This window comes from Rhamphochromis sp. 'chilingali' (assembly GCF_963969265.1).
Source record: "Rhamphochromis sp. 'chilingali' genome assembly, chromosome: 18".
Taxonomy (NCBI): Eukaryota; Metazoa; Chordata; class Actinopteri; order Cichliformes; family Cichlidae; genus Rhamphochromis; species Rhamphochromis sp. 'chilingali'.
This window is the reverse complement of record NC_137945.1, coordinates 30,557,431-30,582,504: the sequence shown is the minus strand read 5'-3', so window position 1 is coordinate 30,582,504 and position 25,074 is coordinate 30,557,431. Positions and strand designations below refer to the sequence as shown.

The window sequence follows — 25,074 nt, the reverse complement described above, 5'->3', positions numbered from 1 at the left end:
AGAAGAAGATGGACTGAATTATATGTTGTTCAACTTTCAACCATTTGAACCTTATAGTCATGCTTCTTCCAACAGATCCATTACCAAAATGAAACCAGTGCTGAAAGAATTGTGACCAGGAACTGCAAATCATTTTTTCTTGTATAAATGAAGAAGTAATTTTCATCCGCAATTGGTTCAAAATGCAAAAAAAAGAAAAGAAAGGTTTTTAAGACCATAGCAAAGTGGATGTGATGTAGTCCAATTGTTTGAGCTGATTTTTGAATCTATAGTTCTTTAATAAATATACCTGACTTGTATAACTCAGATCCGAAATACACTTTTTCCTGAACACAGACTACTAAGTTGTTCAGTGGTGTCAAACAAAACCAGACAAAAAGAAGAAACCACATACAGCCAGTCGCTAAGAGGAATTGAAGAGGTTTTGACACTTTCATTAGCACTGGGCTGAATAATCCAAGCAGATGTTTGAACATTTTCGAGCCAGTACATACAAGTTTGACCCTGTTTTTATTTCACAAAAACCAAATTGATTCAGTTTTGCACTTGGCTCATGTTTTTTCCCTCTTTGAGATGTATGCTAGGCAATTATTCAGCCTTTAAAAAGATCGAAATTAGTCAAAGCCCAGTATTGCCGAAATATACAGTACATGTTATGACATCTATTGCAAAGTTGACACTAAAACTGTGAATCACTGCAATAATTGGAACATGTATTTTTATAACAGAAAAGCTGCAGACAGACTTTACAGCTGACGGTCAGCTTGAGAGCACGGAGCTACTTTATACTTGTTAATAAAATAAAAGAGGGCAAAGAAACATGTTGCCTACTATGCGATCAACACATGAAGAACTGAAACAGCACACCTAAATACAGGAAGAATAACTACTACACTGACACACAATGAGGCACCAAAAGCCAATAACAGTGAGCATGCCACAACAGCTTTAGTTCATTTGACAGAGATGCACATCTTCACACATACACACACACCCACACTTGCTCTCTTGGCCTAAGTGCTACAATATTAAAGGCTGAGTGCTTAGAATGTGCTCCTGTGACCAAGCCCAGCTGGCAATAATGTGTTGATGGGGAGCCATGAGGTCCATGTCTTTTTCTCAGCACATTATAGGCGAGTTCTGACAGCGTTCCAACATCAGATCCAGTGTCTATCTTCAGCAAGAGAAAAAGAGGCAATACGATGGTCGCGCTCCATCGATCTACTGCTTCTTTTATTTTTACTACACCTCCATAAATGAATGTGTAGTTTTGTCCAAAAACATTCTCTGTACATTTTTAATCACAGAAAAGCTAACCATGTCTTTAATCCAACAAATAATTAATCAGTTGCACTTATTTCCAGTTTGAATGTCTAATATTGGTCACTACTTACGCATGACCAAGGCTGAAAGTTTTATCAAAATACACTGCTCAAAAAATTAGGGGAACACTTTATGATCTCAGAATAAAACAGTCAATTAAGCTTCAAGGATTCTTGGAAGCATAAACTATGGTCAACTAATTTCACCTGTTTTGGTGCCATGAATGTGGCAACAATGGAAAAGCAACAAGAAGACAACTCCCAAATGGGAATGGTTTTGCAGGTTGCAGCCACAGACCAATGCTCTCCTCTTAATCCTCATGACTGATTTTTCTCAGATACCACCGAAACTGGGAGGTCTCACACTAGTGCCCTATGATGACAGCATGTTCACATGGGAAATAGTGAAACAGACCTGCATGTTTGGTATCAGGATGAAATCCACATATCTAATGTCAGACTTCATGCTGGAGCAAGCCCTGGGATCCTCTTGGTGCACAACAATGTCTGTCCTCTGCTGGCGAGAATGAAGGCAGTTCCTGGATGATGAAGGCACTGACGCCAGTTATGAAGATATGAAGATTCTCAGGAAAATTATGCACTGGTCCATCGAAACCCACCAAACAGTGCCACACACTGTCCAGAAGTTTACTGGTGCCTTGATCCAAGTCCAGAACAAGATTTAAAGACATCAGCTAAGAGCGCATGTAGGGTCATGGGGACCACACATACTGCTGAGCCACACTATGATGCAGGTCAGACGAGCCTATTTTTAACTTGGATTTTTGGTGTGGTTTCTAAATTCAAACCCTTAAAGGGTGGATGATATTGGTTCTCACTGTTAGTAGATCATTTTGTTCTCAAGATAATTACAAAATTTATGACACTAAAGATTTTCAGAGTGAGTATTTCATTTATCAAGATCCAATGTGTGATTTAAACGTTCCCCTCATTTTTTTTTGAGCAGCGTACTTTTAAAGGAAAGTTAACTTGAAAATATTAAGCCTCCCCTTCGTAATCCAAAGTCAGGGGCTGTCAGGTCAAAGTTCAAAGGCAGGGAAACACGAAGCTTCGGGGTTTTCCATCTCTGATATGTAGTGGAGGGCTCCTGCCATACCTAAGTGGAGAAACAGTCATTACTGCTGGATACACATTTCACCGTATGCCTTTTTTTTTTCCTTTTCTTTCTTTTTTTTCTTCTCTTTATCTCTTTTTCTCTTCTTTGCTCTCTACCAAAAATCCACAAGGGCAATGCCCGGCCATCAGTCCGTTCCCCTGAGCTCAAGCTCACTCGACTTATGCGGCAATCCAAAACACACCAGCAAGTTGAAGTGACCAATCAAGTGACTTAAATCAGGTCGAGATGCTTTGACTTGACCTTAAACATACTGTTCATGCTTGAAAACCGTCCGATGTAGCTGAATTAAAAATCTTCTGCTAAGAAGAGTGATCTGAAATTGCCATTTTTGCTGTTTAAGTGAAAGGTGAAAAGCAATCTGCTGAAGTTACTGAAAAAGCCGTGTCCTCTACACCTATTTTTGGTTGGAGAGCAAAAGAGTGCTCTTCTGCCTTCAGACCTCTGAAAGCTCCACAGACAGCCAACAGATTAAAACCTTTTGTTATAATGCAGCTGTGCTAACACGCTGCAATAGATCACAGTAACTTCTGATCGACCAGAGGCTCGTAGAAATAAGCTTAACATGCAACACACGATGAGACAGAGTTTAATGAGAAGCATCATATACTGTACATCACCTGGTACCTAGAGTGGATGTTGTGATCTAATCATAACTGTTTCACAACCAAATAACCAACCAACTGCATGTGGCTACGTGTCAGACATCTACTAAATTACAGACCTCCAAGCAACAGAAAATGTTTATTAGGTAAACACAAAGGCTTATCTACTGAGGAACTTTTATTCATATACTGCATTTATTCTTTTCTATTCTTACTGACTATGCAAAGCACTTCAGATTACAAGTCACATTTAAGCATAATTCATAATATTGAATTTATTTATATTTTTATTTATATACTTTATATTATTTATTTTATATGTATTTTATATTTATTTTATCTACTTTAAGCACTTCATCTACCTCTCATCCATGGGCAGTTTAGATTCACAAATAAAACCACTGTCTTTGGACTGTGGGATGAATCTATAGCACCTGTGCAGGCACAGGAAGAAGCACCACATCTCCACACAGGAACCTTTTTGATATGAGGCCATAGTGCTAACCACTTCCACACTGTGCTACAGGGGTGAATGGTTGAAATAAAGTCATATTCCATCATTCCTGATGTAACATTACACATGTGTGGAAATGTAAGGAAAATTTCACCCATTACAGCTGAGTAGCTGCTACACAGACAGAAGAAGATGCAGACGAATATGACACAGACGATATGTGAAATATTAAATCAATACGAATTAAGTACCTTCAAAAAGGGAGTATGGTCTGTCTGGGATACGACACCCATGTGTCCCGTAGTCCAAACACCACTCAGCAAACTGTTAGAATATAAAAACAGAGCACACGTGAACATCATTCTTTCTTAAAAACAACAAAATAGACTTCCTTTTATAAGTCTTCAGTGTTCAACCTTCTGCCAAATGTGAGGGGCACACATGAATCATGTAATAAAATTGGCTCATTAAGTTGGTTGTCAACAAGTCACTTTAAAAACATGTCAAAAAGCCCAACTTTCACAGTGCAAACAAACATGTTTACAGTCTGGTTGCTATAGTAATGACAGATGCACTGAGCTAACCAAGCTAGGTAAGAGTGGAAAGACTACATGATAAATCCCATGCTGGATCTCTGTTAGAAAAAGCTCACGTGAGACAAAGACAGTGCAGTATGACCAAAAATCTGTATGGTAACATTTCCATGGCATTGTTAAAGAGTCCTGTAGTTCCCCAGTACATCATGACATATAGTGAGCCGTAATATAAGAAACCAGGAATAAAAAAACTCAATTTGGACTTGTTTTTTCAAAGATAGTGGCACAAGATTTCCTTTTAAGGCAAAACATGTCAGCTTGAGGCCACCCAGTTCCCTCTTATTTTTAAGAAACCAAAACCTCCAGAAAGGAGACGCAGCTCGTCTCTTAGCCACAGATCAGCTGTTAACAGTCTATTATACCACCATGCTGCCTGCTGTGTACTTTTTTACATTTGCAGTTACTGGTGTTTCAAAGCGTATACGTTTACCACAACTACACACATTGAAAAGCTGCTGTGTCATATGATTAGAAACACGAGTAAGAAGACTGTACATTACAGGTCTCCTCTCAACAGGCTTCACGGTGCTCTGGTGTCCAATACGAACATACATTTAATGCCATGACCAACGTTATGTCTGTTAAACAGGGCAGCTTAAATTATTCAGAAAAAATCATATCATGCATGAATCCACAACAGTTTTAACCACGGCATCTTTAGAGCCACTTCTTGCTTGTGCATATTTAGTCTACTACTGAGAATCTTGTTTTGTTTACCCTCGGTCTTACCTTGCAGGCGCGGTGCAGGTATTTCTTCTCCTTGGTGAGTTTGTAGAGAGACAGGAAGGCGTATCCGTTGCCAGCAGTTCCATGGCAAATACCGTAGCCTTTTCTGAGCAGGCCCCGCTGCCATATCACCTCGCCGCAGTCTACAGCCTCCTTCAGGTACTTTTCTTCTTTAAAAATCTGGCAAGGCACAGGATGAAGCCGACAGGATAGTCAAACCTTGTCAGCCTTTCAACAGCTACTGCCAACTCGTAACAGATGCAGTCAGCATTTTGACATTTTTTGTTAAATATCGTAGCAATTAAAAAAAACAAAACCCAAACTGCATTCTGTATGTGAAAACACTTCATAAGCTGAAAGCATCGTCAACTCAAGGCAACCAGCAGTAAATGTAACCCCTGTATCAGACAGCCCATATAATATCTACAAACCTGACGCTGTATGGTCCTCGCAGAAGAGATAAAGACTCTGCCTACATGAAAACTAAACCACTCATCCAGATCTCATTTCAAAGAAATAAATTAATCTAAAGCGAAGCGACTTGAACTCATAACTGAGGTGACAGACGACCTATCAGACAGGTATGAAGCTGACAGGACACAGTAGGAGTACAGTGCAGACCTGACAGTGTGCCTGATTGGATGTGATTATATAAGCCAGTCTCCCACAGCTGTGTGAGGTCCGTGATGGCGTCAAGCAGGGAGCGCTTTGAAAAGCTGCATTCTACAGAGCTGCCATGTAATGTAGAAGAAATTGTATCCGGCCCCACCTCTCTCTATTATTATTATTAGCTTTTAGCTGTAACACAGAAACATCAGCTACAGGAAAGGAGCAGGAAAGAAACAATCCACTATTAAGAACCTGCGCTTTTTAAAAACTCGTCCCAGTGACAGTTCCTTCTGTTTCCACCTGAATACACGGAACCAGCCAATCTTATAAACTGCTGCTGCGCTCTCATTTCAAACACACCAGCAGCTCACGTTCTGTTTCAGAATTCTCCTTTTCCTTTGAAAGCAGAACCATGTACCCTCGCCTTTCCTACTTATCCCAAGAATTCCTCTCACACAGCAAGGCACAAGTCACCTATTACAGCTACCAACTAGATCCACTCCTACAACCCGACCATATATGACATGCAGACGAATCCTTAGCTACATGGTTAAAGTAACTTCAGCCATGTTGATTTTATACGAGCTCATGTCTCTGTGGTGAACTCTGATGCTGCTAAAATTAACTCATGATGTATTCTTCCACTGTAACCTGCAGGGGTGCTCACCAACACTCCACTAGGGGTGATAACAAGCTGGAAAATACCGGCTATTTTAGGAAGCAGTGACCCCTGACTGTCTGAAAACAACTTAATGTCTGTATGGATTTAGTGATATCAGTTGATATCATCGAATATGGAAGGCTGTCCATGAACACGATGTTTTCTGTATGGCAGCATCTGTTCCTTTAAAAGCCGCTGATGGTGGCTTGCCAACGTGCCGGTTCCATAGGCGCTAACGCAGCCCTCCATCAGAGGCAGTGATGCATGTCGGAGGTACCTCTCTTCTTTAGTCTAAAGGATGTGACATCCATTTTTTTCAGTCATCAGACTGCAGAACAAAGCAGTGTTTTCTGGATCATTTTGATGTATGGCTGCTTCTTTGCATTCAAGCAACACTGTCAGAGCCATAAAATAATGTAATAGGTCTTGGTTGAGACTATGAATATGACACAGTATGCCTACTGTTGTCAAATAATTGCGAAATTAGTCCAAACATCACATTTATGGAGATCCAGCACAGTGAAAGAGAACTTCAAGCCCTAATAATGGAGCATCCCTCTGTGATAATACATCACCATTATTCTGCCTCATGAACAGGATCGTATTTTCTGAAATCATTCAACTTGCCGTCCATTATTGTAAAAACACAACTCCATCAGTGGGAGCACAACGTGTGCATGCAGCATAGTTTCAACAGCCGACCTGAAATCTGCCACTAACAAAACATGTGGCAGTTTAAATGTTTAAACGCGTGACACAAACGGCACAGTTGTTTAATAGCAGAACATTGTTAAGTGCAGTGCTTTGTTCACTGTGCCAAAACAACAGCAAAAAATAAAAAGCAGAGTCTCATTAGTAAGAGCAAAATGCCAGAATGGCAGCATGTTGGCTGTGATGTAGCTTCCTAATGGACCAAGAAAAAAAACGAAATTAGCCAAAGTGTTAGACGCCAGGCGAAACAACATCCCATCAACAACATGATTTTTCTTTGACGTGTCAAATAATACATGCTTCACAAATATGTTTAACACAATAAACTGTTCATGTAGTGTAGAGCTGTGCCACAAGGTGACAGTGTTGTTTGTGCGTGTTAGACAGAGAGGGTGGCTGCTGACCGCAGAACTCTCACCTTATGGGCCATGATAAGCATATGGATAACACCGGGCGCTCCGTGGCACCAGTGGACCAGCCGGTCGCTCTCGTTGCTCAGGGATGAAGGGAAGTTTCCTGAACGAAACCTCTTGTGGCGGACGTAGTCGATGCTGGGGCGAACCAACTCTGACAGGATGTCTGGATGGACTTTTGCTCCAGACTGAAAGGGACAGTGTTTAATTTCAATTGTACTGTTCAGCTCTACATTTACAGAATTCTCTTTAAATGCCCCAAAAGGAGGTGACTATCACCTTTCCTAATGGCAGCAGAAAAGCTGGTGAAACACAGCTTTTCAGAGCAGATGTTTCAGAGCAGATGTTTATAAGATCTAAACGGACTCAACACATACTTTGATTGCTACAGTCATGAATTATTCATACAGAGAAAGATGGATTCTCATGTGTTAATGAGAACATCAGTGAACAGCAGAGAAAACACAAAAGTCTGTGGACAGATTTCAGTGAGCTACTTTAAATCAGGCTTTTGCTATTGTTATAAATCACAAGATGAATAATGGAATCATCTTTGTTGCCATGGCGATCTGCTGTGTTGCCACCCATCTTTTTGCATTCTTACTCAGTCAGATTTTGCTACTTACAGTTTTTTCTGATTTATTTTGGCCATATGAAATGTTTTGCCTTTATCTGACAGTGAAAGCAAAGAGTGACAGAAAAACTGGAAGAGGGAGAGGGGGGCAAAGCGCTGCTCCCCTGCCAAACGGCACATGGCTCACCCCTTGAGCTAAACTGGCACCCCACAGGTACAAACAATTACATTGTAAGGGAAACAATTTGAGGTAAAGGTGAGTGTACAGCAATGAATTTTCAAACAACAGCACGTCCAATAGATTTATATAACTAGCTGGAACAGTTTATACCTTCACTACAAGGACATGTTAGTGTGCGGCCGTCAGGGTGCGTACGACTTTTTGTCGGTGTGTGCCAATCCCTGGCCAGCACCAGAAATGCTGAAAATCATGTGATTCCAGTCCCTGGCTGGTCGCTCATGTCTCTCTACGGTCCAGACCTTGTCTGTATCTTTGACCTTTTATTGTGCTGACATTAGTGTCAACTTTTATCATAATTAGAGTATGAATTCTTGTCTTCTGGTCAAACATGTTTCATTAGGTTACTTTAAACTTCTGACTGCCAACGTCTAATAAGTCTAATAAGTCTAATAAGCCTAATAAGTCAAGGTTTAAGTAAGCATTTATAGCCCATACACACACACACACACACACACACAATACAATCTCAAGACACATCTGAACTGAGCAGTGTGGCTGCCCTGTTAAGTAATGTATTTGTTGTGACTATTTTCAGAATTACATTGCTTGAAAATTGATAAATGATGACTTTTCCCATAATGGTACATGCACACAGTAACATACTGTATGCATGTGACAGCTGGGATAAGCTCGAGTCCTTCTGTGACCATGAATTTGACATGCGTGCATATATGAATATATCTAAAACACATTTCTAGCTGCTAACAATACCCAGTAGCATTTGAATGCACAGTGGGAACACTTTGGTCGTTCTTTGTAGGCCATGCTTCGGCAGGATTTCACACAAAACTGCTTCATCTTAGCCGCCAACAACACTTACAGGATGTCTGCCTGCAGAAAGTCTCAGCTCCTCTACTGGCTTTAAGCCCAGAACAGTAAGAAACAACAGACATTAAGCAAACCTTAAATCAATGACTTACTGATTGCCAACACCACTAATCAAACAGTTCTTCTTCCAAATGCCGAATACTGATAAAGAGTCTATCTGCCCAAATCTATAATCAATAACAGATTTCAGCCCATTCTGATATAACAGCACTAAGGAAAACATAATCCTCCAGCTAATAATCCTTCATTCTTTCAGGTAAAGTAAAATTCATACTTGGTGCTTTTATTATATATTTTTTTCAGTAAACATATACATAAAAAATGAGTACAGAGAAATCTGGATCCAGTCTCTGGCCTCTCTTCATTGTTTTTTCCTCAATAATTAGATTGCAGTGCTCACAAAGAAGGTGGCAGGTGGCTTGCAGCACGGGCTGCAGGCGAGAGCTGTCAGCAAAAATACAGATTCAACAACGCTGACACTGCAAGCACATTACCTGGATTCACTTACATGGATGTCACTTTGTGCATTTATGCGTGTGTGTTTGTGGCTACAGTATATAAATGCGTGATCTTATATACAAGTGATATTAAATGTTACTCTAGAATGAAAGTCAGTCTATTTGGAAAAAAACATCAATAAGAAATACTTTCATTTCTCTGATGTAGCAAAATGACACAATTTATTGTGCATCATCAACCAGAAGATCAGAAGCTTCGAGTGTTTCTCCATAAATAACTACATGACAGATAACATTAGCTTTAGCAATACTTTCGAACTTATTTATATAGAGGAATAAAATAATCTTTCGTTTTTAAAAACCCACTGACTTTAAACAGACCGCGTTCTGTTTTCTCCTACCTGCATCAGCATGTAATAGATGCCGGCCAGGCCGTGGGCAGCGCCGATGTACTGCTTCTTGTGCCACTCATAGAGGAGTGGACAGCGATCAGTCTTCTTCTGCTCTGCTGACATGTTCTTACCAGATTCCACAATGGCTGTGACCACCTGACGTTTGGAGAGAGAAAGAGTGGGAAAAATAAAGGAACCTTTGAGCTCACATTTGAATCCAAACACACAGTTTGGCAGAAACTGATATAACATCTTTACTACAGAGCTGAGAGAGTGGAGTGTTAGCATTCAGTTCAAAATGACAAAGTGAGAAACCTACAGTTTCATTATAAAACTATAAGAACAACATGACCTGGGAGACACCATTTCTACTGGTGCAAAACTATACTTTTGCTTTATTATTTGTCTGACAGCCTCATGGATAGAACGACGGCAGAGAGAGGGCACAGTAGGCGACTGGATGAATGTATCGACTATGAACGATAGGCTGAGCCTTTTACCGATCGTTTTTACAAGAGTGATTCATTTTTTTGCCCCTGGGTAAGTTTGCTAATAATGTTGGTTGAAGAAAGAGAAGTGGTCAACGGAAAAATAATAGCGCTGTTTTAATGACACCCTCCTCACAGTGCAGCGATTTGTTTTCTCAAACTCATAACAGAAAGAAAGAAAGGCAGCAGCCTACATTCAGGAAAAAACGAAAACATTTTATTTAAATAAAATAAATTTAAAAAAATAATGGTGGGGAGGGAAACAGAGACACTGGCTTCTTTTTCCCACCGTGTTTACAGGCTGTTCCAGTGTTTATCTGTCTTAAACACTCGACAAAACAACAAATACATAATTGAACAAAAAGTAAGTTTAAAATCAAACTTTCTCTTCCAGCGAACGTTAAAAACCCCAAAACAAAACAAAAGAAAAACTCTGATGTAATGTTGTTTTTTGTGCGATTTGCCACATCTCAAATAAATAAATGATTAATCCACAAAAAGTAGCTATATTAATAATGAAACAAACAAGACAAGAAGCTCAAATATTCCCTCCAAAAAAACTGTATAAATTCTAAACCCGCAAATCAGTCTGTGGATGATCACATTGCTCCGCCCATCAAAGGGTCACCTGCGTGGATATATCACCTGTCGTCAGTTGGAAAATTTTTACATGTCTCCCATGTGAGATGGTAGGCAGGTTAAACTTCAGGCAAACCTCTCATCTTCATTTCTAATCAAACGTAGGAAACAAACATGACTAAATTCTCTCGATTTTAAATGCTTTGATCACAGAGCCTCCCATATGATAAAAATCTAGATAAATGTGGTCTAATTTACACTGTGCCAATTTACAACAACCATCTCACGTCACTTAACAAAATTCCCTTTTATTAGACGATTAGCCTCCTTCACAATAAAGTACGGATCCATTTAAAATCATTTGATGCCTATAGGACAATCTTTCATCACAATAAAACATAACACAAAATAATACTTTAAATAGGACAAGCAAAAAGCAGACAGACATACAAAACGACACACACATCAGCCTACAGGGCACAGATGAGGATGGGCAATGGATGGCTAAATGATTCCGATGACAGGAAGCTTTTTACTGCTATTTCTTGTCAGAGTGTCTTGTCAAGAGAAAAGAGAGAATAAAAGAATAAAAATCACAGTCTGAAAATAGAAAATCGTAGAACACAACAAGCCTTTGTTAGCTTCTTATTTTAGAATATTAGGATCACTTTTTTGGAAACGTGCGTTTGTGCGTTAGTGGTGTCAGTTACACTACACAATCAGAAACCCTGGAATATTTCATCTAACTATGCTTGTATAACTAATTCTGGCCACCGCTCTCAGTGTGTCTATGACAACAACATTGCATGCCTGACATTATGACTGTGGGTGTTGCATCTTATGTCTTGTCTGCAAATACTTCCTTCTGAACAGAAAGACAACATCATTTATCAGCTCACTAATATGACACAAACCTCTGAGAGCTAAAGAATTATCCATAACATTAAATCTGGGTTAGATTAAGAGGTTGAGGGATTTAAATTCAATGAGACTGCTGCACACCAGCTACTAAGGTTTATGTGCAGCAGGGTGTTATACGAGGGATTTCTTTATGCTCTTCCATTTAGGAACAGCTATAAGCTGGAACACTTTCTCCAAAGCCAAACAACCTGGATTAAACTGAGGCGTTGCCATGTGGAAGGAGCAGAAGTTTGTCTTCCACTGATTGGTCGAGCAGGTGATTAGGATGACACGTGGCTGCTCGATCAGCCTCAGATATGTTTCTGTTTACTTTCTTTAAAGGAGAGAAGACACATTTACACTAACATGAACACCTATGTGTTAATCTTCCACCTTTAGGTGTACTGGCTCTTTTTTTTTTACGTCTGGACACCCTGGCAGAGGAAGAGTTACAATTTAAAACAGCATGCTGTGATTTGCAAAGCTCATAAAGCCTTGTTTAATTCACTACCAAACATAGAAACCATATCAAATGTTTAAACTGAGACAACTGGGACTTATTGTTTATGTTCCTCAACATAAAACTGTGAAGACTGAATATGTCAGTAGCTACGGTGCATAATATCATCAAAACAGCAACATTTCTGCAGAGGAGGCTGAAATCAGTACTGGTTGCTTGCGATCTCTGGAACTTCAGGTGGTCTGCCTAAAAACAAGCATGATCCTGTCATGGAGATCACTCCATTGTGTATGAAACACAGAAACACAGCCACCTCCTCGGGGCCAAAGCTCATTTAAAATGGACTGAGACAAAGTAGACGACAATCCCAAATCTGAAGTTCTTTTTGAAAACATGGACACAACATCCTCTGTAGTGGATCCCATCCAGATGATGTGTTTTTCAGGGAAGCGCTTCCATATTTAGAATTGAAGATGGATCCCAAGTTAGCTACACTTCTGCTTGATAGGATGAAAACAGCAAAAAAGCATGGGGAAGGAACCTGGAGCTTGTACTCAAACTTCACAGTTCAAAATTGCAGCTTTATCATAACCATCGTAATATTCAAATGCCTGCACCAAGCTGCACCAACACAAATGGTCTAAACTGCTTAGAGATGACGATTTCTCCTCATGGTAATAATCACATCCCAAAATTGTGCTGAGGATATTTGACAAGCTACTGTGTTTTTCTATAGTCATGTTTTCTGGACATTCTGCTTAGATATATGCAGTAATACACAGTAGCCTATATGTGGAACTGAAGGGGCTCGGGGTTCTGAGTCAGCAGTATATCATGTCCCCAAGCAAGACAGAGTGAAGAAAAACAGTTCTGCAGCAGCAGCACTGCCTCCATCATGGCAGGACAGATTTACATCCCCTGTTCATTACACAGGGAATGTGTTATACATTACACAGATCTATGAAGCTCCATGAAGATCTATACCACTCATGTGTGTCATGTCTGCAGCTGTCCATTTCCCTGTGGCAGAATCCTTCCTATTATGGAGCTGACCTTACGACTGACTGGTTTAGCTTAATAATTTACCACTGCTACTCTAACAGGGTTCTCAACCCATCTTGTAATTTAAATTATTTTAACATCGCACTATAAAGAACAGAAAACCCTGACAGGCTGGCATTTGAAACACAAACACATGCACACTGTTGGGTATTCATATCTTGTGGGGACATAATGCTTTCCCTAGCTGCTTACCCTAACCCAGAAAAATGAATGCCTAACCCTTACCATAACCCAACTGTAACCCTGTCACTAAAAACACATTTTGAGTCTTAAAAATGCCTTCAAACTTGTGGGGACCAGGATTCTGGTCCCCATAAGGGCTGCTGGTCCACACAAGTATAGTAAACTTTGAACTTTGGTCCCCACAAAGATATGAATACATGCTCGCTCACACACACACACACATTTACTCAGGGAATCAGTAAGGGGAAAAAACGCATAACTAGCAAACCACAGAGATCTCTCTAATAACTGATACACACAGAGACAACAATGCAGCAGAACAAGATTGAAAACAGAGAGCAAAGATCTGAGCACGAGAAAAAGAAATAAAAGCATCTATAAAGCGGGTCCTGGAGGAGACCCACTGTTTGGTAAAGCCTCCAGAGTGCTGAGTGTTGTTGTGTGGTGACAGGTATACGAGCACAGCTGACAATGAGATGAACAGCAGTGCAGCACTGCAGGAAACTGGGTGCTTTGGGGCATCCGATTTCTATTCCTTATTTGGCCATGAAAGTACTTTTATCTACCGGTTCTGAAAACAACGATAGCTTGTGTGCGTCCGCTACTGCCCACTCTCTCACCCCTTTCCTCACTTTGTGTGTGTATTTTAGGGCTGAACGATATATCGCATTTGCGATAATATCGCGACATGATCAAGTGCAATTTTCTAACCGCAAAGGCTGCGATTATACTCTGGACATGTCCAAATTCATGGGCTGCATCCTCCTGAGGCCGCATTTGTAGACCGATTACGTCACAGCGACGCGCCGAAGGCTGTCCAAATTACTACCATATCCCAGAATTCATAGCGCGGCCCAGCCAAACTCCAGTTTCCAGCAATGGCGGCCGCTACTAAGTTTTAAAATTACTCATACTAATCTTTCAGGGTCACAAAATAAACTTTTAACATATTTTCAGGCGAGAAAGTAGTTGTGTAAACATCAAATATCTGCTCGGTTTATCAAGATATCCCATATTTGCAAAAGTGCTTCGACGTTTTCAGAGGCGTCTGCTACCCACCAGCTCGACAGCTAGCCGGGAGCTCGAGGGTTACTGATGCGGCCGAGAACGGCACAACTCCCGGCACATCATTTTCAGATCACCGCGGAGTTTCGCTGCTCGGGTTAAACGTAATATATAAGTCACTTAGACAACCTAAAAATGTTATTGTTGGGCTTTTTTCAGTGTTTTGTTTGTTCGTGAGTAAATCGGTTTGGCTGAGATTAAAGTTATTAGATTAGATAAAATAAAACTTTATTAATCCCCCGGGTGGGTTCCTCCTTGGTTTTCACACAGCTGACTAAACGTCAAACAGAAAACTTATTAAACAGAAGTATGAGACAGTCGAGAATTTACACCAGTGTCTGGTTATATTTTAGATAGCAAGAAGCAGACGGCCGAGTTTATTAAACTCCACCGAGACAGCGGTGACGCTAATCAGAACTAGACCGTCCAATTTCACGCCTTTAAATTTTAAAGGCGTGTTTGTGTGTGTGTTTATACAATTGCTATTATGTTTGCACTTTATGTGTAATGTTACTGACTGCAGAGATCAGTAAGATGTGTGTATTTTTTATTTATTAGTTTTATTTATTTAATATTATTTTTTAATTGAATGACTGTCTAGTAGTTCACAGATGTCGAAAAACTGAGTGTGGTAAAGCCACTGATTTTTTTTATGTATATTTCTGCAATCTGCACATTGTACTGACTTTCATTTTAATGTTTACACCAGGGTTCCTTGTCAGCACTTTATGCTCAGATGTTTGTAAGCTAAAAATAAACTATTGTGTATGTTCAAATATACTGTTGTGATTGAAGAAGTTAAATAAAAATGTCAGTCATCAATTCATGCATCACCTCATGTCATCATAACAGAGGTCTGTCTTCCAGGAAAGAACAGTTTAAAATTAATGTAATATAGTATTGGCCATACTATATGATGTATTGCTTGTCTTTGTTTAATAATACAGAAGACAAAGACCTTAAAAAATAATCGCATATCGCATCGCAATCGCAATATTGGGGCAAAAAATCGCAATTAGATTATTTTCCATAATCGTTCAGCCCTAGTGTATTTGTAAGAAAGCGAGTGAGAAATCGGGCACAGTATATGTATTTCAGTCTGGCGCTACACCAAATGGTGACAGCTGGTCCTGCAGTGACTGTGTGTTCCTAAATAAATAACCAAAAAATATGAGAGATTATTAGTCACAGTGTGTTTGAGTTTGCATGTTGTGTTTTTGGGTCCCATGTCCTCTGTGCTCTGATACCGTCCACTGCCAACCCTCTCCAAGAAGTCTTTGCTAATAAGAAGGTCAGAGTCAGGAACAACTTCCAAAGTATTATTATTTTTACCTTATCCTGAACTGCACCTCACCACTTTGTTTGAGACATCACCTTTGTTGCATAGAGTAAAAGGTGGCATGGCTGTCATTAAATACTTATACTAACTTAATGTAACGGCAACAATACTAGGCTACTCTGCAACTATCCTAACACTTCAGTATCAGTCTTGTCACACTACGATTTGAATGATCTGCTACGGTGTCAGTGTTTTAAAGCAACTTTTATTAAAGGAGTTGAAGTAATTGAGTTGACCATTTTTGTTCTGGTATTAAACCCTCTGTTGGGAATCATTTAATTCTACAGGTGTTGGTACATCACTGGTCAAACTGATAACTCAGTACTTCACCTTTCAGTCTAACTATGGTTACTTGTGGCTCCAAAAATTCAACAGGCCAGTAACTAAAGGGTTGTGTGCGACCTAAGTGACAGCATGGTGACTACGTTTATGTGGCGTAAACAAAATGCAGCATTATGAAGATTTCTGTCTCAAAATGAAGTTTAAGGACAAATAAGGAATTTATCCTGATTTGCATAGATCAGGTATCTGGAGCATTAATATGAATCCTATCCTCCCTCAAAAAGCTGGATCAGATATTGGTGACAATGAGCCAATTCAGGGCTGAACACTTCAGTACAGTGTTGCTTACAACACCATACACGAGCAGAATACCCTCGCAAAACATGGAGAATGTTAACAAACAACGTGACATAACATTGTCAGACATGTCTTTATCATTATTAATCTGAAAAAGCACATATGACATGTGCAAGTCTCACCTTTGTAATGGTGTCCTCATCCACAGCGTCAGTGCCGATCTCTTTGTTAACGTACAGCAAAGCATAAAGGTATCCAGCACGACCATACAGCAGCTCATCTGGTATATCAGAGTCTGGGCTCAGCACAGACCGCTGAAGCTGAAGAAGCCTGATGGAGAAACACAACAATCACTGCATGAGGCTGGGGTACGGATCAAGCACAGATTTGTTTTCCACCTGAGCCATGGGGGATAATATTCATTCACTATCCTGACCGCAAATACTGCAGCTCCTCACAGCACCAGCAAATGTGGATTAATACACTGGTTGAGGAATTTTAAAAACCCCGTATTATTCTTACTGACACACTCATTATTTTATCTTGGTGGTCTTCTAGTATCCATGATATCGGATTTTACCTCAGGATTACAATTTCAACATAGCTCTCCAATGTGAGCATACGATCAAAGATGAAATATCCTAAGTGCAGTTAAGATTTAGCCTTCTTGGAGGTTTTTCATGCCATGACCAAGACCGTGGGGGGAGGCTCAGCTGGCGGCTCTCAGCTTGCCTGCGACGGCACGGGGCCATTTTGTGGATGTCCGGCATATAATTGTAGATCGGATGAAGCTCGCCTTGGAGGACCACCATCAAAGCTTCATAGGGGATCGGATGACTAGCCGTTCGCCTATGCCAGGCAGTGACACGGTGTCCAGGTGGCTGTGGCCCAACCCTGAGGAGGGGAAGGAGCGCCTGGTGGAGGCGGTTGGTGCTTAAGCAGTTTGTGAAGGGGCTCCCAGCCAGAATGGCAGAGTGGATGCGTCGCCACCAGCCCACAAGATTGGAGGCAGCAGTGACACTAGCGGAGTATCAACTGTCGTGTGTGCATGCAGACATACGCAAAAATCCCATGCCTGACGCATCCCTTAATTCAAGTCAATTCAATTTTATTACAGTGCCAAATCACAACAACAGTCGCACCACTTGTGCAACAGAAGGGCTAGACTCAATTTCCACCAGCAGATAAAGGGCTTGTATCACTCCCTCCTTCGCGGTGAGCGGGGGACGCTGACTATGAGGTGGTACAATCAGACAGGGGAGGAGCCCCACAGATATATCACCTCAAACTCCTCCAAGCATGGAGAGAGGCTGAAACTGCTACAATGGTGAGCCTGGTGAACAAAAGAGATGAGTTGGGGCTGGAGGTGCCAAATTCCAACATTTCCGCCTCAAAAAATAGCCATCGTATCCTGGTGAGACAGTTCTTGGGGCTGGCTGGTTACTACCATCGGTTTGTGCCTGGCTTTGTGGACCCGATCATTTCCTTGATTGATCTCACCCGAAAGGAAGCCCCAGAACTGGTCCAGTGGCTATAGCAGTGCGAGGGGGTGGTCGTACAGATAAACAAACCCCTGCTTCACACTCCTAACTTGTCTCTCCCTTTTATTCAGCTTCAAACGGAGAGCTGGGGGTAGTTTTGTCCCAGTAGGTAAAGAAGGGCCCGACCGCCCAGTTGTATACATCACCAGGAAACGGAACAGGAGGCCAAGTACAGCACGGTGGAGAAGGAGTGCCTGAGGAGGGTCGACTCCCTCTTCAAAGGCTAAGCTGGATGGCGCCCTGAGTCGGGCAATGGGGGTATGAGGTGGCAGGAGTAAAGAAGTAGGTTCAGGTTGTTGTGTCAGGGGAGGCTGGCCCACAAAGCTGTTCTCCATCACCTGACCATGCCTGCCCTACTTCAGTAGGATACTGGGACCTGATGGGAGAGCTGTGCCGCATGGAATGAGGCAGCTGGAAGAGCAGCTGCATGAGTAAGAAACAAATCGTAAATAAAGTCAGTCAGGTGTCCATAACACTGTGGGCTTCAGGTCCTTTCTACCACACGGGCCTTTCAGGGAATGTGCTGTCAATTAAAAAAAAATACTGGCAGCTTCCATTGCTTCTTTATTGCTTCGTTCTGAAGTCATTGCCTTCACAAACTTGCTTGTTCACACTGCCCGCCCAGTGGGGTGACCCAAAAACAAACACACGCCAAAGCAAAACTGGAAATAGCCTACCATCAAAGCCTACATGGGGCTGGGAAAGCTATCCTGTCTGTATGGATGCCAAATTACACTTATGTCACTGACTAAATCTTCATTGTATATATGGGGTTTATATAGTGCACAGTAGCAGTACGATTTCACCAGAGACTCTGCTACTCTTTCAGATAAAGATCGAGCATCTCAAGCAATCCGTCTAACCTGGACAGACACTCTTTGCTGTCAGTCGTGTTATTCAGTTTGTGGTGGACCACCGCACCCACTGCCAGAGGCCCCGCGTCACCACATAGAAATGTCACTTTGCGCCCATTCAGGATCCTCATGGTCCTCTTTACGTAGTCTAGGGCTCTATGCAGGTAGGAGGCCTCATTTGAGACCCGGTGCAGTTGAAGGTACAGCAATGCAATGCCTGCAGTGAAAAGAAAAGACACAGTTAGGTCCATAAGTATTTGGACAATGACTGCACACCACCACTGTGGATTTTAAATCAAACAGTCTAGATGTGACTGAGTAGCAACTTTGAGTTTTAATTCAGATGTATTCCACTAACCACAGACATTTTTGTACGTAGTCCCTAATTTTCAGTTACAGGACAAATGTAAGCCCTGTTCTTAACGCTTGGATGATTTTATTTTTTTTTGCAGCCAGTGACTGCCCGAAGTCTAGAAATCACCAAACGTGCCACCAAACACTGCAGCACATCCTCTCTCTGGCTCCAGTTTTATCTTCATTAACTAAAATGCTCTCTCTACTGTAAATCATGTAAACCATAGATAAGGTCAATGATTTACATCTGGTAATTACTGATTTTTTTTATTTGCCTTAATAAACTCTTGGGTTGCTTTTGAAACATATTTTGTGTCATTATTAATTTGAACTTTAGACTAAACCTCTAAACTTTTCTCTGTAAATGGGGGACTATGTACAAAAAATATCTGCAATTCCTTTATTGCAATACTTTTGTTAAATCCCTAAATCAAAGTTCAAGGTCTGCATTTCAGTTCAGTGTTAACTGTTAATTTAATATCTATTAATTGTGTACAGAGAGAACATTAGTGTTTGTCGTTGTCCAAATACTTATGGACCTAAGCGTATAAAATAGAGAATATTTTTGGGTGGATGGATAACAGAACTGTGCTCTCTTCACATTTTTAGAGTAGTCAGGGACACACCTGTCCAGCCGGTGTAGGTGGAGAAGTCATGGGGGTCGGCTGTCTTTAGGCCTTCCTCCATCTGCTGGAGGAGATCTTTGATCTTACTCTGGACCTTCTTCTGAAAGGATGTGCTAACCTGAAGAGAGAATACATTTATAAACTCCAAGTTGTCAGACTCAAGAGCTGCACTATCCATCAGCTATAAAGCTAAATGCTGATTCTGTGGTAGCACAGATGGAACAACAGAGGAGGGAGGGAGCAGCAGGAAGTTAAGTAACATGCACTGGGAGACAGAATCATATTTAAGCTTGTTTATACACAGCAATGAATGAGTTAGGCTGTCTTGAGTCAAGGACATAAATGTATGGGTATCGGCTTTTGCTGAGTACTGATTTGATACGAATCGCAGAGACTGGGACAGTAAAGAAACATTAGGCTGGACATAAACATTGCTTTCCTGATGCTGTAAAAGAAAATGGAACAAATAAATGTACCAAGATCATACATTCCTGCACTCATGTATATATCCCCTGCACTCATGTATATATCTTTCTACGTAGCACTCATAATTCTTATTCTCATGTATATATCTCATGCACATATCTTTCTTTCTACATAGCACTTTAATTCTTATTGTCTGCACTGAAGCACCGCAGCAATTTCCTAATGTTGTAAACCTCAACATCTGGCAATAAACCCATTCTGATCTGATCTGATCTGATTTACATTTACTGAATTTGAATGTCTTGGTAAAATAAATAAAATGAGAAGTGAAAAAAAACCAGTACGTTGTTCAGCTTAGTTTCATTTCAGATGAGTAACTTTTTATTTTGAATATGCTCACAGTCATGCCATTTTCTCCTTTCTCTGCTGTTGACACCAAGTCGAATCGATCACAAACACCCAATTCAGTTTCCCAAGTCAGGATTAGAACAATATCTAATGTTTTCATCCACATAGGTTGAGCAAGCTCAATGTCTATATGTGATCTGCTAATAGCAGCAGTGGCAAATCTAATAAATGCTCAGATATAAGTTCATGGTCCAATCTTCTTATCATTAGGAATCATTTAAGCAAATGTTAATTAGGTTGTTTTCCACAAGGCCCAATTTTTTACTAATTTAACATCATGGGTCAGGCCATGCTTTAAAGGCTGATTTGCTTGTGGATGTGAAATGAACTAATTCTCTACAGAATCCATTCACACAGAATCACCTACAGCGTGAATGCGCTGAAAAGTAGGGCAGGGCAAAATTCTGAATCAAACTGCTTTTTCACACAAGGCCATGTAGGTTTGGATTTTTCCCCCCTTAATAACAAACACCTTCATTTAGAAACTATATTTTATGTTTATTCGTGTTATCTTTGTCTAACATTTAAATTTGTTTGATGAACTGAAACATTTAAGTGCAACAAAAAAGATTGAAAGTCAATATTTGGTGAGGCTTTGAGCGTCAGAGCCTGACCAGAGAGAACTGTGACCAAGGCTGTCTGTTCTCTCTGCTCTGCAACAGTTCGACGAGGAGCTCGATGGTGAAGGAAAAGAACACAGTGACAGACACATGAATAGATGGTGCTGTTCTGCATAACAATGAAATCTTCAGAACAGCCAAAGAGGAGAATGAGGCCTTTAATGACGGTGACACAAAAATCTACAGCTCTGACTTCAACACAATATAACAGTGTTTACAATTCATTAGCAAACATCTGTAATGGATCCACTTTAGCAAATATTTGTAAATTTCTATATCTGGAGATTTTTTGGCAAATGCCATTAAATTCAAAAAAAAATACTTGAGCATATTTAAGCCTGCCTGATGAGCTTCTTCCTGTTGTTGAATTTCAATGAACACGAAGCGCATTCCAACTGCTGCAGTCCACGATGCTGGACTTGAATTTTTGTCTTATTGTGGGTCAAAATACTTACTGAGGAGACAGCTGAATGATATCATGGACCACAACATGAGTAAAGGTAGGAAACACAAGGAGCGAGTGCACCTGGTGTTAGCAGTGAATATTCAATTCAATTCACTTTTATTTATATAACGCCAAATCACAACAACAGTCGCCTTGGAGACTGTTGTTGTGATTTGTATTGATTTGGCGAATAAACTTTCAATACAATAAAAGAAAAGAAGGGGGGCTGCTGATATACCTCAACAGCCAACAATTATACAGTGCTATAGTGTTAGCTCCTGAGCTTTCCATCTAATTTCAGGCACTGCCAGTCAGCAAACGGCTGTGTACAGCGTCTCAGCCAATCCTGTGCGAGTATGTTCATGCACATATTCTGAACATAGTTTCACAATTACCGCAACAAATTGATAAGTTGCTACGTTCTTGATCTTCTGGAGCTGTTAAATTCTGTTTCACAGAATCATAAAGTCTTTGGGTATCTAATAAGTCTTACTGAATTCATGACATGGTTGCGAAATAATACAACAACATTACAGATGCAAAATACAGAGAGAGAAATGTGTTATAACAGGTCAACTATATGTCTGTAATGGTGAATACAGTCTTCAAAATGCCAATACACATTTACAGCAGCCAAGCTTTGTGTGAAAATACAAAAAGCTCAACATAACAGCAAACGAGCCTTCTTGAAAATTCATTGACGACCAGAAAATTGAAATCCAGGTATTTTCCGAAGCTCCTCTCTCTCTCTTTTTGTAACCAACTCCAAACTCTTAATATTTTTCTTGTTTTTAAAAGACAGGAATAAGAGTGCAGAGGTAAATTATATTAAAGGTATAAATTTAATAAAATGTATAAAGATGTAAAGATATTAACTTGAATAACTTAAAAACAGACGACGTAACGTTGAATGTTCTATATTCTGTTCTATGACCTTCCTAAAAACACTGGAGATGAGTTATTTTGTTGGGTAAAACCATCTTCATATGAGCCAATGAAAAAATTAGTTACTTTCACTTGCAGGATTCAAAAACAGCCTAAAATTAGACTTTGACTACCAAACTTACGATACGATTATATTTGGTGAAGCATACCTGTCAGTGGGAAAAAATATGTGGAATTTAATTGCAGATTTATTTATTTTTTGTTTATGTGAAAGAAACCTCCAAGATCTGACTGTCATTTCAGACCATAACACCAGCTTCACCGATTATTACTGTACTGTAATATGTGTACCCAGAGGACCCAGACGCGGAAACTAAAAAAAACAAACAAAAAACAACTGTATTTTTTACTTACTTTGACAAAACGTGACTAGCTTTGTAATATTATTGCATTTAGACTGATGACAGACGCAAACCACAGCTAAGAAATTATATGCGCTAACATAAACGAACCCCTTTCAATGTCAGGTACTCCCACACCGTAACAGTCCCGTAGTATCAACAACAAGCCTGGGCTACGCTAGCTTTACTTTCTGTTAGCAGATGTGAAAACCAAAGTGAGGGAAAACATCTCACCTTTCCTTCCGAATCAAGGGAGTCATTGCAAACTACATCCGCTCCAGAGTTGGAGGTGAGGACTCCTTGGTCCCAGTCGGGATATGGGTTTGAAAAAGAGCGCTCCTCCATCTCTGCGTCTGTAGCCGAGATCAGCTTCAGTCGCTTGGACATGTTATCTCCCATCTCTACGGCGGCTCGGCAAGGCCAAATATCTCAGTACGCTGTAGAGCCAATATAGTGGAAATAAAAAATCGCCTTACAGAAATATTGTTTTAAACCACACTAAAGTGACATGAAATAATATGTAAATGGAATGTAATCATTAAAAGGATCGAGTAGTGTATTTATGTTTTGTCTAATGCCATTGACATACAAAAGAAGCCACAGGACAACATGCCTTTATTAATCGAAATTAAAAAAGCATGCAAAGCTACCCTTTAAAAGTTATTTTGATTCACACAAAATGACGTTTAAAGCTTGGAGTTACTCATTTTACATTAAAAGTCCTCGTTTTTCATTCAGTCTCGGTTTCCTTGAGTACTTTTAAAGGCATATTTTTCACTGCTGTTTCTGTTATTCCCCAGAAATATATTTTGCTTTGCATCGCACAGACCAAAAGAATACTGAATGTAACTTCAGCTGAAAGTTAGAAATAGAGCACAAACAAATTGAACACGTTCAAAATCAAGTTTTACAAACACGAAGTATTGCATTTAACATCCGAGGGTAAAAAAAAACTTTAATGAATGTCACCTTGGACTGTTGTTAAATTGAGAGATTAATAAATAATGCCATGAGTAATACACCTTCTTTGGAACCAAGTGTGACGCTTAAGTTTGCGCAATGAGACGTCTGAATGGAAAAGGAGAACAATTGTTGCTACACTGGCATTACTGTGGTAGCCCAAACAGCAGGTCGTTATATTAGCAACAGCAGCTGCGATGCTAAAATGCTGCAGGTACTGCCAGGTGGAGCCAAAATTGGGCTTACCAAAGGGATCAGCAGGCTGTCCGATCAGCAGTGTGCGGGGCTTCCACAGCTCGTTTGTCGGTTGCGGCAGCCTCCAGCCTCCGAGCAGCGTCTCTAGGCAACCCGGAGTCCAGCCTCTCCTATTTTTCGGTGAATGGAAAGAAGTGTGAGCCGCAGTCTAAGTGCACCGGCAGGCAGCCATGTGTCACCGCATCACCGTGTCTCGCCCTGCCTCTCCTTCCTCAGCATCCTCCTCACTGAGCGCACATCGGATTGCTGCCGATGCCAAATCAGTAACACTCACCCCCCACCCCTACACACACACGCACACCCCGACGGTTTGTACACAGACCACGGGCGTAACCACCTCACTGACACAGACTTCCCCTCCAGCAGCCGCCCGGTGCCCGTCAGTACCCAGCAGCCCAGTTCGGTAGCTGACTCCTGGTGACAGATGGTGTTAGTGTGTGATACCGTGCTGCCCGGATTAAGCAATATAACAAACCACCACCCCTCCCTTTCTCCCTCCTAACAAATTCCACACACAACCCTCTTTCGTCTATTCATCCTGTTTCCTCTTTCCTTTTTTCTTTTTTTTAAGATTTGAAAGGAAACACATTAGAGAAAAGGCTCTACCTCCAACAGAAGACAAAACTTTGTCGCTCTTCTAAGGATTCACATTTTATCTGCATCTCGGTTGCACTTTAAGAGATACAAATGCTTTTTGGATTCCATTTTTGAATTAGCTGACCACAAGCTATAACTATTAGTGCAATCAGAGCACTAATGGCTCTTTGATTCAGCTGTTTCCACATCTGTCTTTTCCCTTGTATCTCCAGAGCACCGCTTCATCCCAATATCCTGCAGGACCTCTAAAGCAGTTTGAAACTGCTTTCCAGGGAACCTTTCAGTCTCTTCAGCCAAAGAAACTGATGATCACTAAAAGATT

The 25,074-nt window shown here is 40.6% G+C and overlaps 1 protein-coding gene across 1 annotated transcript; it reads right to left on the bottom strand.

The window, feature by feature from the left end:
* Window positions 1-257: 257 nt before the first annotated feature.
* lancl2 (LanC lantibiotic synthetase component C-like 2 (bacterial)) lies at window positions 258-24,380 on the bottom strand. Its single transcript, XM_080865907.1, has 10 exons — window positions 24,147-24,380; window positions 23,175-23,377; window positions 19,756-19,873; window positions 18,785-18,992; window positions 16,563-16,710; window positions 9,735-9,881; window positions 7,238-7,420; window positions 4,842-5,018; window positions 3,768-3,840; window positions 258-2,439 (listed from the first exon to the last, which is right to left on the bottom strand). The coding sequence occupies exons 2-10, from the start codon at window positions 23,337-23,339 to the stop codon at window positions 2,363-2,365; spliced, it is 1,296 nt and encodes a 431-aa protein (XP_080722033.1). The 5' UTR covers window positions 23,340-23,377; window positions 24,147-24,380; the 3' UTR covers window positions 258-2,362.
* Between the last annotated feature and the right edge of the window lie 694 nt (window positions 24,381-25,074).

What these genes read in the sequence shown, in the direction of transcription:
- lancl2 (XM_080865907.1), bottom strand. Translation starts at nt 23,339, where the DNA reads ATGGGAGATAACATGTCCAAGCGACTGAAGCTGATCTCGGCTACAGAC. An exon ending in TCTATTACATGCTGATGCAG is followed by an intron (nt 7,421 to 9,734) that starts GTAGGAGAAAAC and finishes TGTCCCTTTCAG; the next exon opens with TCTGGAGCAAAAGTCCATCC. An exon ending in TGCTTATCATGGCCCATAAG is followed by an intron (nt 5,019 to 7,237) that starts GTGAGAGTTCTG and finishes GTGCCTTGCCAG; the next exon opens with ATTTTTAAAGAAGAAAAGTA.